Here is a 14486-nt window from a genome sequence, read left to right as displayed (position 1 = left end):
CCTCGATCTGTTCATCCCTCTCCACACCCTTCATGTTTTAGCAAACATGTCACCTCCTCAAAGAGACCCATTGTTGCCGCTGCGTCTTATTCTTTCCCCTGATGGCACTTAGTACAAGTTCTGTGATTCCTGTTGTCGCGAGCGAGTATACTCTTCCACCTTTCTGTTGCATTGTGGGGGACCTGGCACAAAGTAGGGTGAGGTACATGAAGTCACCTAGTCCATTTCCATAATTTCCTCATTTCAACCAGAGCTGTGAATGTTTTGTAACTGAATATGTACTTTAAAAATAGGATCATGAACAGTTTTATAATCTGTAACTCTTTTTAATTTAAAAACACCCTTGGAGGGTTGTGGGCATGGCCTAGCGGTTTAGGCATTTGCTTGTGAAGCCTAAGGACCCAGGTTCAATTCCCCACAACCTATGTAAGCCAGATGCACATGGTGGTACATGCATCTGGGGTTCGCTTGCAGTGGCAGGAGGCCCTGGCATGCCCATTCTCCCTCTCTCTGTCTCTCATACATAAATGAAGGGGAAAAAAAGTATTTTAATACTTTGGATATCTTGTCTCAGCTTTACCAATGGAGAGACATAATGCTTACAAGTCTGGATTGTCAACTCTAGTGGCCTAAGCTCTGATTCTGGGACGGCCAAGTTTAGCTGTGTGACTTTTGGTAAACTCTCAATCTCCCACTGCCTCAGTTTCCTCGGCTTTGCAAAGGGAGGTAGTAAATAACCCCTCCTAGAGTTTCATACTTAGATTAAGTCACTGAGAACATCCCTGGTAAGGAGGGCTTGAAACTACTTGTTCCGTCAGCCTGGGCAGCCATACTAAAATGCCGTACACTGCGAGGCTCAACCAACAACAAAAATGTGTGTTTTCTCTCAGTTCTGGAGGCTGGAGGGCAAGGCGAAGGGGCTGGCGTGGTCTGGTCCTTGGTAAGGGCTTTCTCCCTTGCTGGCAGATGGCTCCCTCTTCCTTGACCGTCAAATGGCAGAAGAGAGGGTGGAAGGGACCAAGAGGAGGGCACCTTCTGATGTCACTTCTCACAGTGACATTGATCCTTTAGAACCTCATTTAACATCAATTCCATACCCCAAATGCAATCACGTGGCAGGTTAGGACTTGGACATGAATTTGGAGACCACCACGAAGTCCCTTGCAACTGCTATTTATCGTTTTGACGAAACTGTTGATAGGAAATTGCCATCCTGCAATGTTGCTCGTCTCTCACGCGCTTTCATCCACACACAGCACAGCAATAACTACCTGTATTCTGTGGGATGTTTCTGCTTCTATAGTAATCAGCTTATTATACAGTTTTAACAATGGCGGGGGGGCTCACTCTATCCCAGGCTGACCCGGAAGTCACTATCTAGTCTCAGGGTGGCCTCAAACTCACAGTGCTCCTACCTGTGCCTCCAAAGTGCTGGAATTAAAGGCGTCCACCACCACACCTGTCTTTTTCTTTTCTTTTTATTTTTTTTTAGAGAGAGAGAGAATTGGCATGCCAGGGCTTCAGCCACTGAAATCAAACTCCAGACACTTGCGCCACCCAGTGGGCATGTGTGACCTTGCGCTTGCATCACCTTTGTGTGTCTGGCTTATGTGGGATCTGGAGAGTCGAACATGGGTCCTTAGGCTTCACAGGCAAGCACCTTAACCACTAAGTCATCTCTCCAGCCTTACTATGCAGTTTTTTATGTTTTTAACTTTTTTTTCTTTGTGTGTATGAGTCAGGGGTATGGTGTGTATGGTGTGAAGAAGCCAGAGAACATTAGGTGGCCCTCATCCCTCAATCATCTGCATGTTTCCTTGATGTGTCTTGGCCTCAAGCCTACAAGACTCTAGACCATTTTGGAGCCCCAACTTCTGACTGTTAGCACCCTGGAAACACGACGCATGACTCTACTCATAGAGGAAGATTGACATACCACTGTACCGTTTGGAACCCTACGTGGGGCTCTCTTGACAATCATTTCAGAGGTCCTAGGATCACAGTGGCATGTGGCACTCTGAGCGAGCCTCTTCCTATGCTTCCCTGAGAGCCTTGAGCGTTCTCCTCCAGGGCTTTCAGAACCATATGTCCTTGCAGGGAAATGGCAAAGGCTTTGTTTAATTTGCGGGGTGGGAGTGAAAACCTTGCTCCTCTGAGATTCGCCCTTGAAGGGTTATAAAGGCTCGGCTGGTATTTCTAGAAGCCGGGACACTCCTGGCCTCAGGTGGGAATCCAGTGCCCTCAGCCTCGGCCTCGGCCTTCCTTCCGGTGCTGCTGGGCTCTGGCAGCTTCCTTGGAGGATTCAGAGATGACTGTTTTGCATGATCCTTTGAGACAGTCAAGCCCAAGCAAAGGTTTCACGTCTTCTGCATTTAGTAACAAGGCAAGTGTCACACTCAGTTAAATGAAGCCTGGAGTCCTGGAGTCCCTGCTCCTCTGCGAGGCTGAGGCAGGAAGGCTAAAAGTTCAAGGCCAGCCTGGGCAACTTATCAATAATAACCTATCCCAAAAGTTAAAATTTTTTAAAAGAGCTGTGCTCAATGGTAAAGCACTGGCCAAATATGCATGAAGCCCTGGGTGATTCAAGTCCCAGCACCACAAAAATAAGTAACTAAACAACTAAAATGAAATGAAAAGACATAGATTAAGAGATTCTTTTTTAAAAAATATATTTTTATTTATTATTATTTATTTGAGAAGGAGAGAGTGAGAGAGGGGCAGATAAAAAGAGAAAGAATTAGCATGCCAGTGCCTCTAGCAACTGCAAATGAGCTCCAGATGCGTGTGCCACCTTGTGCATCTGGTGTTACGTGGGTACTGGGGGATCAAACTCAGGTCCTTAGGCTTTGCAGACAAGTGCCTTAACCCTGAGCCATCTCTCCAGCCCTAGATTCTTTTTTCTAATATTTTTATTTGTTTACCTGCAAGCAGAGAGAGAGTGGGGGAGGGAGAATGGGTGCACCCTAGGCCTCTGGCCACTGCAAACAAACTCCAGATTCATGCACTGCTCTGTGCGTCTGGTTTTACGTGGGTATTGTCTCACCCAGGTTGTTAGGCTTTGCAGGCAATCGCCTTAACTGCTGAGCCATCTCTCCAACCGGAAGAATCAGATCCTTGAGCTGGGGATGCATCACAAAGAATATACATATAAGTAAGTAAGTAATGTTTCTAAGTCAGTGAAAAGATGGGAAAGAGACACCCAGTAAATCCATTCAAAGCTCTTTCTTGGTTAAAAAATATATATGAGAAACTATTGGATTTCCATCCTACCCACTCCGACCCACAGTGACTCAGGAAGGCTCAGACATCGGGGTCACTTGAAAAGAGACCAGCTGAGCCACTGTCCACATTTCCTCTGTGGCCACTCTTCCCTGGGGCTGGGGATACAGGCCAGGCAGCTGATTCGTGGGAGTCTTCCTTGCAATCAAAGGAAAAGGACAGAAGTTACCTAGGGAGCAAGGAAACCCCAGAGGGACCGTTAGCAGGAAGTGTTAGGAGAGCAGTGCTCAGCACGGGGAGGGCCAGGCTTCTAGAAAGCACGTCTCCAGGAGGTGAGGCTTGACGGAAGAGCAGCTGCCGGCACCCAAGCCCCGGCAACGGCCAGGCGGGAGCAGGCGAGCGTGGAGCCTGTTCTCAGGAGGAGCTTCTGCTCGGAAGAGCAGCGTCCGTGTGGCGGGGGCAGATCAAGGACTCCGCGAGCCGCTGACACATCGCGCTGGGCTGTTCTTTCCTGGAGCCTCATCCGCACATGGCCCTCAGAGCCACAGAGTCTCTCTGAAAAAGAGGAACCCCTGGCAACACTAAGCCAGGGTCACTGCTCGTCCATTTTCCCGGGACTTTCCTAGATGTCAAACCGTCACTTCTATGTCCTGAAACCTCCTCCCTACAGGAAAAGCCAAGATGATTGCCACCCCGTGAGTGACATTTCACATGGGCCAAGATGGGAGCAGCCAGGCCTTCTATTCTTGACTAACGTAATTCCCACTGTGCCATAAGGTGGCTTTTGTTGTAATTCTCCCACCCAGATCAGGGAACCAGTAACAACAACAACAATAATAATAATAGAATGGGGGAAAAAAAGAAACTGATACCCACAAGGAAAACGACTTGGCCAAAGTAAGCAAAATGAACCAGTTTAAAAAAAAAAAAAAAAAGCCAGGTGTGGTGGCGCAAGCCTTTAATCCCAGCACTCGGGGGGCAGAGGTAGGAGGATCACCATGAGTTCGAGGCCACCCTGAGACCACATAGTGAATTCCAGGTCAACCTGGGCCAGAGTGAGACTCTATCTCAAAAAAAAAAAAAAAAAAAAAAGCCAGGCGTGGTGGCGCAAGCCTTTAATCCCAGCACTCGGGGGGCAGAGGTAGGAGGATCACCATGAGTTCGAGGCCACCCTGAGACTACATAGTGAATTCCAGGTCAGCCTGGACCAGAGTGAGACCCTACCTTGAAAAACCAAAAAAAAAAAAAAAAAAGTTTGGTTCCAGGTCACATGGCAATGATGTGATGGGACAAGACCCTGTTCTTTCTGGTTTCTCAGGCAAGAGTTTACAATTCCGCCTATGGAGGCGTGTGGTGGCACACGTCTTTAATCCCAGCCCTCAGAAGGCAGGGATAGGAGGATCGCCATGAGTTCAAGGCCACCCTGAGACTACATAGTGAATTCCAAGTCAGCCTGGACTAGAGTGAGACCCTACCTTGAAAAACAAAAACAAAAACAACAACAAAAAAAAAGAATTTGCCCTTCCATCACAAGAGGAAGCCCACCAGACAAGTGGTTATCAAAGCAAGCACCCTGACGCCATACTCTAATCCTTTAGCCATGGCTGGATCCTCACATCTTCCACACACACACATACACACACACACACACACAGAGTCAGGTGTGAACAGCCATCACGGGCTCTGGACTTTCTGAGGAGCATGACAGTCGGGGCTGGTGCTTAGGCGTGAGGCGACAGTGAGCTCTGGGCTGTCTGTCCATCCTGGACACTCTTGTCAGTGTCTTTGTACCGGCTGCCATTTGGGTAGCTGGGCACTGACAGAGGCTTTGGGACACGTGGCTGCAGCAGAACTTCTGGGGCACGCCACTGTCCTTCTCCAGGGCCTCCTGCCTCCCCGAGGGCCTGAGCCTGCGCGATCTTCCAGCCCTTTGGGGGAGGGGGGGTGTGCTGGCTCGCCCTTCTCCCTCTCTTCTCAGGGCTGGGCTGGTTTCACTTACGCGAGATGCCAGCTGTCCTGGGTAGAGCTGCAGCTCTCTTGTGGGCCTTTTCATCTGGGGGCATTGCACGATGTTGTGAAGCAGAGGGGGTTCAATGGAGCCTGTAGAGTAGTTATACCCCCATTATTTGATATCACTTGGGATTTAAAACTTTTGAAGTCAATGTTTTAAAGTTGACATTTCAAAGAAGTTTATTTCCTAAAAAAAAAAAAAAAAAAAAAAAAATGCAGGGTCAAGGTCAGGAAAATAGACATGATGCCACACCGTGATGCCAGCACACAGGAGGCAGAGGCAGAAGAATGGCAGGTGGGATCTGAGCAGACACAGACCTTTCAGGAATGACAGTTCACTGGACACCTTCCTACTCCAAAATGTCTCCCCAACACCAAGCTGGGGTTGCTGGGAGTTCTCACCCTAGAGAAAGTTTCCTTGGACCTGCAGTGTCTTCACTGCTGGGGAGGATGGTCTCCGTGGGAGTGGGTTTACGCCTCATTGTTTCCGCATTGTTTGGTCCTTGTAGGCAATTCATTGAGTTTAAGAAAATTATGAGGGAGCTGGGTGTGGCGGCGAATGCCTTTAATCCCAGCACTTGAGAGGCTGAGGTAGGAGGATCACTGTGAGTTCGAGGCCACCCTGAGATTCCAGGTGAGCCTGGGCTACAGTGAGACCCTACCTCAAAAAAAAAAAAAATTATGAGGAAAAGGTTTCCACTTCTGCCAGAATTTGGATTTTGTAACTGTATATCTAAAATCTGCCCAGTTTCTTCCAGTATTAGGGTTTGGGTTTTTTTTTTTTTTTTCAGCCTCAACCCTCTACAGTGTAGGAACCAAGTAATGTGTCTTGTTTTGGGAAATCCAGAAAGATATACATTCAAAACATAAGCCATTCATCTAATTATTTATTTATTTGAGAGACAGAAAGAGGCAGAGTTGCAGAGAGAGAGAATGGGCACACCAGGGCCTGCAGTCACTGCAAACCAACGCCAAACATATGTGCCACCTTGTGCTTATGTGGGTCCTGGGGAATCAAACCTGGGTCCTTAGGATTTGCAGGCAAGCACCTTAACTGCTTAGCCATCTCCCCAGCCCACATGTATTTTTTTTTTTTTTTTTTGAGATAGAGTTGGGAGGAGAGGAAGGGAATTGGCATGCCGGGGTCTCCAGCCACTGCAATTGAACTCCAGACGTGTGAGCCACCTTGTAGGCATGTGAAAACTTACATGCTTGTATCACCTTGTGCCTCTGGCTTACATGGGACCTGGAGAGTCGAACATGGCTCCTTAGGCTTTGCAGGCAAGTGCCTTAACCACTAAGCCATCTCTCCAGTCCCTCATCTAATTTTTTACTACCATTTTATGGATTTTATGGTAGTTTAAAAAAAAGGATGGTTTTACATCAAACATAATCACAGTTTTTTACAATGGGTACCCCCGAGAAGTCCCATGTGGTGAATGTTGGTTTAACATGGCCGGGCTAGATTCAGGGGTGCCAAATACTGCTGAATACTGGTCTGTCTTTCTCTCTGGGCTCTGCTTTCTTCTGGGGTGACTTCCAGTCCAGGCACGTTTTCTCTAGGGGTGGTATTAGTTCTGCACATCCCAGGCCTCCATCCTCAGAGCCTCACATCCAATGATTCTACCAATTCAGCATGGACTTGTCTTGAACCAATCATAGCAGCCCAAACACAGTGCAATGCTCTGATTGCCCAAGACTGAGTCACATGCGCCCTTAACCCAGGGATAGAATTAGTTTGTTTGCCCTTTATAGAGTGTTAAGGAGAGTCGTGTGGTTTCCTAAAGAAAAATTCAAGTTTCTAGTCCCAGAAGAGTGGAGAAACAATGCTGACAGGGAAGGCTTAAATTAATTAATAGATTATTAGTAGATATGTAAATCAATATCTCCTGCCATGCATGACTTTCCACAATATCCTTCTTTCTCTTCCCATTTTGCCCAAGACTCATGAAAGCGTAGATCCCAGCCAACACTTGAACATCTCTGCCTTAACCTGTCTATCCCCCTGCCATTGGGAACTGTCTTGTAGCCACTGAAAGGGGGCTTTATTTGACCTTGCTGTAGACATCCAACTCCCCGGAGAAGACCGCCACACCCCCAGAGCCCGAGCCCAGGGGAACAGCCCAGAAGAGCAAGGAGGGCTCCTCGAAGGACAAGAGGTCAGTGGCCGACAGCAGCAAGCAGAAAAGCAGCAAGCAGGAAGCCAGAGAGTCGGCCCAGGGTGCGCCGCCGCCCACCGGGGAGGCCAACTCGCTGCAGAACGGGGACAAGTCCCTCAAGAGACCTGAGAAGAGGCAGCCCCTCGGGGCGTTCCTTAAGGGCCTGGTAAGCGGATGCTTCTTGCCTTTTCTTCCTTCTGGGTGCTCCGGAGGAAGGGATGTGGTTTCCACCTCCAAAGAGGGGGCACTGCCAAACAAGTGTTCGCTGACCACCTACCGGTGCCAGGCTGGGGACGTGACCCGCTATGCTAGGCACAGTGGGCAGGAGAGGCATTGGCTATTCTGGAGCCCAAGGTCAGGCGCAGGAAGATCGTCCGGTGCCTGAAGGTGCTGAGGACGAAAGGGCGACTGGCACCAAGGGCCATGGAGAAGCCACCGAAGGGAGCTGGGGAAGAGTCCTAATCCTGTTCCTTCATAGCCGGTGACCTTAGCTGAGGCTCTTCGTCCCTCAGAGCCCCGCTTTCCACACCTGTCAGCTATGACTCTAATATTCCTGTGGGAATCTGAGTGGATAGATAAACCACTTGGCCCAGCACCCAGCCCGCGGTGAGGGTTCAAGAGTGGGTGTTGCCATCTCCATGGTCTGTGATCTGGCTCCCCGTGACTGTGCCTCAGTCTGTCACCCCAGCAAGATCAGGACTCTGATCAATCGTGTCCTCCCACCCACCCACTGGGAGGATTGCCCTCTCCTTCCCTCAGCTCTCTCCCATGCCCTGAGACCCTCTCCCCAGTCAGCTCCCCAGATTCTAAACATGTGTCCTCATCCTGGGGCCCTCTGTCCATCTCTCTGGGGCTTTTTTTTAAAGATTTTATTTATTTATTTATTTATTTAAAAGCAACAGGGAGAGAGAATGAATGGGTGCACCAGGGTCTCCAGCCCTCCCTGGGTTTTTGAACTGTGTTTTATGACTGCCAACAAGTTAAATCTTCCTCCACTTATAAACTGAGACCTGAAGTAGGTCTCTGTGAACCTACTGTATTAGCGCCTTTGATGACCCAACTATGGGTGTTAAAAGAAAAACTTTACACAAACTTAAGAGATGGTATTTGAGCAGCAAATGACCATGAATCAGGCCACATGGAGAACTAGAAGAGGTTCCTAGAGCTCCAACCAGCAGAGAGAGGCTCCAGCTTCTGTAGGTTGGACAGATGCAAATTACAGAAGTCACCTGATTGGCTGCTGTAGACATCTGAGGAAGAGCTGTTGCCCTTATTTGGGCATGTTGTAATACGCTGACTGGCTATGATTGGCCCAAGCTCAGTGGCTTGTGATTGAAACTTAACTATTTGTTACACAAAATATATTCCTAAATTAGTTTCTGGTTCACAAAGACATTGAGTTGCCTTGTGGTTTGTGACACAGGAACTTAGGGAAGGAGCCAGCCTCAGACTAGTCCTGGGTCTCTTGCTCATCTAACCTAGCAAGGGGAGACCTGCTGTGTTGCTTCCTGGTCAGCAGGAGCAATGGCTGCTGGGTATAGAAGAATTCTGTTTTACAGCTGCAGTTTGAGGCAGATTGGCCAAGGTGCGATAGATTTATTTCGACCACCATAACAAAGGGGAGAATGGACAAGACGAAAATATTATGGGAACTGAAGAGATGGCTCAGCAGTTAGTTGAAGGTGCTCGCTTGCAAGGCCTAATGGCCTGGGTTTGATTCCCCAGTACACACGTAATGCCAGAGGCACAAAGTGGTGCATGTGTCTGGAGTTTGTTTGTAGTGTTAGGAGACCCTGGCACACCCATATCCTCTCTCTTTCTGTCTGTCTGTCTCTCTCAAATAAATAAAATATCGTATATATATGTATGTATATATATGCACACACATATAAATGACATTAAAATACTGTATGTGGGGCTAGGGAGATGGCTCAGCAGATAAGATCACTTGCTGCACAAGCAGAAGGACGTGAGTTCAATCCCCAGCATGCACATGGCCATGCATGACTGTCACCCCAGTCCTGAGGCAGGTAGAAATAGGAGAATCACCGGGGTTCACTGGCCAGCAGCTCCAGGTTCAGTGAGAGACTCCCACTCCAGGAAACAACATAGAAAAGCACTGGGAGGACACCTGATGTCCTCCTCTGGACTCCACGGGCACTCACATACACCCGCATATACCATACACATGCTGCCCACCAGAAAACAATTAACTTTTTAAAAAATACTATACGTGAGACCAGAATAAATCGCTTGAAGTTGTTACTGTGTATTGTAGCACCTAACTTTAATGGCCCGCCCTTGAGACTCTTTGTATGTTTGAAACATATCCATTCGTGGGCTGGAGAGATGGCTCAGTGGTTAAAGGTGTTTGCCTGCAAAGCCTGATGGGCTGGGTTTGATCCCTTAGTACCCACATAAAACCAAATGCACAAAGTGGTGCGTGCATCTGGATTTCATCGGCAGTGACAGCTAGCCCCGGGCGCACCCACACTCACTCTGTCTGCCTCTTTGTATCTCTCTTAAATAAGTAAGTAAACAGATAGATTTTAGAAAGTCCATTGGTGAACAGAAACCCTGAGGGGGGGGGCATTCTTTGATGTGATTTACATTTTGAAACAACTCGTATCTTTCCTTCCTCCCTCCCTTATCCCATCCTTCTGCACATCCACGACCAAAATGTTTAAAACTTAGCAAACAAGAATGCAAGTGTGGGAAGCTGCGCGGGGCAGTAAGTGGGCTGACGTGGTGGCACTGGCCTGGGTAGGGGGAAGGTGCTCCTTGATAGGCAGCTGCAGAAGGGGTGTCTGAGGAGACAAGTCCTGAGGTCCCAGCGGAGGACCAGCGGTCCCAGGCAGGAAGCCAGGAAGACTCTTAGAGGAATAAGAACAGCGCTGGCAAAGACCCTGGGGTTGGAGCGGCTCTGGGAGCCGCGTGTGTGCAGGGGAGAGAGGAGTGGACAGTGGGAGGGGTTCAGGCTGGAGCAGCAGACAGGGACCAGCTCGCCCAGGCTGGGCAAAGAAAACTGACCGAACCCAGGAAGCTGTTAATGGTCATTCGTCAAAGCGCCGGGTGCTGTTTATCACCTGCAAAGGCTGCAGCTGCTGCTGGCAAAGGGAAGGGCCGCCAGGGGCCACAGCAGAAAAGGGCTCCAGTTATCTCATGTTCAGGGGGAGCTGGTGAGGGTTCGCCTTGAGACCCCTGGAGCAGGCGCGTCTGCCAACCCAGAGGTCAGGAGCAGCCTCGCATAGCCAGCGGGCTCAGGGCTCAGGCAAGCGTGCGGTGGAAGCCCCGCTCCACGTGGACAGCCAGATGCCTGGCCTAAGTGCTTGCTGGCCAGGGTAGCCGGCCGCTCTGGAATCCTGATGGACTCCCGTAATACCTGCACTAGGGAGGCAGAGGCAGAGGGGCACTGTGGTGGTGTGAGTGAAAATGTCCCCCATAGCCTCCAGGATTTTTAGTTTAGTTTAGGTTTTTTTTGTTTGTTTGTTTTGTTTTTTGAGGTAGAGTCTCATTCAAGTCCCGGCTAACCTAATATTCACTATATAGTCTTAGGGTGGTATCAAACTCATGGCGATCCTAACTCTGCCTCCTCCTGAGGGCTGGCATTACATGTGCCACCACACCTGACTCTGCCCATCTCTTTTGAGACAGGGTCTCCCACTGACCTGGAGCTTACCAAGTAGAAAGATTGGCTAAATGTTAATAAAAATTAAAAAAAAAAAAGATTGGCTGGTCAGCTAGCTCCAGGAACCCACACGCCTCCACCTCTCCGCACTGGGATGGCAAGCGCATACCAACCACCGTGCTTAATTGTTTTGTTTTGTTTTGGTTTATGGTTTTCAAGGTAGGAGCTAGCCCAGGCTGGCCTGCGATTCACTCTGTAGTTTCAAGCTGGCATTGAACTCACAGTAATCCTCCTACCTCAGCCTCCCAAGTGTTGGAATTACAGGCGTGCACTACCACACCTGGGGAATAGAGAGAAGTGAGGGGGAAAGAGGGGAGAGGAGAGGAAGAAGAGAGAATGGACACACCAGGGCCTGTAGGTGCTACAAACAAAACCCAGATGCATGCACCTCTTTGTGCATCTGGCTTTTCAATGGGTACTGGGGAGTCCAACTTGGGTCGTTAGGCTTCAAGGGCAAGCACTTTAACCGCTAATTATCTCTCCAATCCCCTAGACTTTTTTTTTTTTTTTAATGTGAGTTCTGGGTATTGAATAACTGCTTTGTTTTTCTCCAGGGACCAAAGCGCATGGCAGATGCTCAGGTGCAAACAGATCCCGTCTCCATCGGACCTGTTGGAAAATCCAAGTAAACCAATCACCACGGTCCCTACAGGTCCTCCAAGACGCTTCCTCCGCCCCGTCTCCTGTCCAAACACACCTATGTTGTATATATTTGCTCTTCTCTTGGCCACCAAGGGAAATTCTGCCTCCCAATGCAGGCGACCTGTTGTAGATCCAGGTGTATTATTTACGTTTCTGACCCAGTCGTTCCTGTCCACTGAGAGTAAAAACTGGGTTATCAGGTTAACCAGGCAGGGAGGAGGCAGAGGAATGCGTCTGGGTTAAGTTTTTAAAAGCATGGTCATGATGAGTTAGTTGGGGGGGGGGCGGGAAATGCCTGTGAGGAGGAAAAGAAATCAGCTGTGTAGCAAACTATGCTCACCCTGTAAGCTTGAAGGGGGCGGGGAAAACCCGTTTGTTTACATCCAACACTTTAAAGGGAGGAGATCTGAGGCAGCTTGGGGTTGGGCGGTTGCCAATTTCCTGGAATGGAATGATGTGTGGGGTATAAAGAGGAATGAGTTAAGAGTTCGTTGTTCTTTTTTTTTTTTTTTTTAAATAGGGACTTGAAAGCCATGGGTGAGGGGACAATGAGTGGATGGAGAGGAGTCGAGATGATTTGGGAGAACAATTATTTTTGACGCTGTGGAGGGCAAAGGGGGCTATAACTTTAAAAAAGAAAAAAGTAAAATAAAATAAAGCTGCAAGTTTACTTTGAACACCAGGGGGCGCTAAGGCCTCCGTTTTTGCCCTGCATCCTGCTGTATCCCTAACAAAGATTTGGTCTCCGCAATTTTACATTATTAATTTTTCTCAGATGGCTGAGGGGCTTGCTTCATCTGTTCTGTCTGACACGTATCTCAAGTCTGTCTGTAATTTCCTAATGTTCTCAGGATGTGCTCTGATAAAACCCTCCCCGTAACCCCTGTTAATAAAAATTTACAAATTATTCAAATACCTGAGGTGTTTTTTTTTTTTTTTTTAATTCTTGTATGAAGGACTAAATAGGATGTGAGTCTGTTCAGATTCCATTGAAGGCAGCTCATAATGGACCGACAATCATGTACATATCCACTGTACCTTTTTATTGATTTAATTTTTTAAAAATTACCTCTAGACTATCCTTTATTTTCCCAAGTTTGAATGCAGCTCTGTCTGAGAGGGCTTCATCTTCCTTGGTATAAAATCAATGCACTTCCCCCTCGCCCCCATCTGCCTAGGAAGATAGTTCTCTCCCAAAGCCCCTGTGTGCAGCACTTAGAGAAAATGCTGCCTTGGGAGCCAGGCGTGGTGGCGCACGCCTTTAATCCCAGCCCTTGGGAGGCAGAGCTAGGAGGATCGCCATGAGTTCGAGGTCACCCTGAGATTACATAGTAAATTCTAGGTCAGCCTGAGCTAGAGTGAAACCCTACGTCTAAAAACAAACAAAAAGAAAGAAAGAAGGAAGGAAGGAAGAGAAAATTCTGCCCTGGGTCTGGTTTTGGAGATTTGAACACATGTGATATACTCAGAGTGGACTTGGGGGCAAGGAGTAAGAGAAAGAGGCTGGACAAAAACTGGTCTTGGCTGGTGCAGGAAATACACTCCGCAGAATACCCCATACCCACGTGCCCTGGGAACTGAGCCACCAGATGCCTTGGGTGTTGGTAAAGCCAGCAAGTTGCCTTCCCTAGAGTGAGAAACTGGGATTCAAAGGCAGCTGGAGGATGAGTTCATGGGCGATGTCCACAACAGAGGCACACATTCCTGTCCAGATATGTATTTTTAGCCACCTCTGCATGCTTATTCATTCATATTTATAAACATGTGTGAACAAGGAATAGTTGGATGTGTGCCCGCTTCCATCGTCACCCAGGCAGATGCCACATGCCGCATGCAGACCCTCCCGCATGCTGGCTCCGACAAACCCATTATCACACATCCATCTTAGTCAGGTCAGAAATAGACACGGAGTGCACTGTCCTAACGGGGACCAGAACAGGGGATGGGAGTAGGGAGACGTGCCTTTGGCAAGCAGGCATCTGGGAAATGGGTATCTGTAAATACCCAAACCTGGCAGGAACCGTAGAGAGTGGAGGACAACCTCTGTTGGCATGCCCGGCTGGCTGCTGAATCCTAGGTTTCAAGTACAGACAAAAGTTCTTTCTTTGAAGTGCGGTTCCTTTCCTGGGTCCTTCTAACCAGACCCAGCTGTCACCCTGCTCCCCATTCTATTCGGAGTCCTATCATGCGTGTCATTCCGTGCAAGACCTCTTCATCCTACCCCTTGGGGAGTTGGGGGGCATTCTCTCTATACCGTCATTGCAAACAGCCAGGCAGCAGCCCAGACCTTGGTCCACAAACGCCTGGGGGCAGGTGGGGGGGGGGGAGGCTGCCTGCTTCAACCTTCTTGAGTTCCTGGGCCTTTGAAGAAGGTGACAGTGTCATTTGCCAGTTTCCCTTTGCTGGGAACAAGGGTTCGGCTCAGATGAAAAGTGTCCCCAGGCAGGACAGGGAGAAGTGACTGAGGGACTAAAGCCAGTCACTATACAATGGCTCCCCTCCCCCTTCCTGGAAACAAAAGACAGAAAGAACGGTGGGGGGGGGGCGGAGGGGGCCAGAGAGGAAAGTAAGTCGCTGATTTTTATACCTGGTTTCTGTCCCCTTCCTCCGATGCCAAAGAAAGCAAAAATCTTTTAATGAAATACTTTTACTTTTTTTCTAAGGCAAGAGAACTTAATCCTCAGAGAGAACTCAAAAAAAAAAAAAAAAAAGACTTAGTGTGAGGACTCTTAGCCCAGTTGTAGTTAAAGGAACAAATTTAAACTCTG

At 48.6% G+C, this 14486-nt stretch overlaps 1 protein-coding gene across 2 annotated transcripts in view; it reads left to right on the top strand.

The window, feature by feature from the left end:
* Bcas1 (brain enriched myelin associated protein 1) overlaps positions 1-12633 on the top strand; it is an 86426-nt gene extending 73793 nt beyond the window's left edge. For both annotated transcript variants that reach the window (XM_045156906.1, XM_004663794.2), the window contains 2 exons: positions 7294-7554; positions 11631-12633. In XM_045156906.1, coding sequence (XP_045012841.1) covers positions 7294-7554; positions 11631-11705 — 336 coding nt within the window. In that variant the 3' untranslated portion in view covers positions 11706-12633. The remainder of the gene's footprint in view (positions 1-7293; positions 7555-11630) is intronic.
* The last annotated feature ends 1853 nt before the right edge of the window (positions 12634-14486 follow it).

Source organism: Jaculus jaculus, chromosome 8, assembly GCF_020740685.1.
Source record: "Jaculus jaculus isolate mJacJac1 chromosome 8, mJacJac1.mat.Y.cur, whole genome shotgun sequence".
Lineage (NCBI taxonomy): Eukaryota > Metazoa > Chordata > Mammalia > Rodentia > Dipodidae > Jaculus > Jaculus jaculus.
Note: the sequence above shows the minus strand (reverse complement) of the source record. Positions and strands in the feature narration are given on the sequence as shown.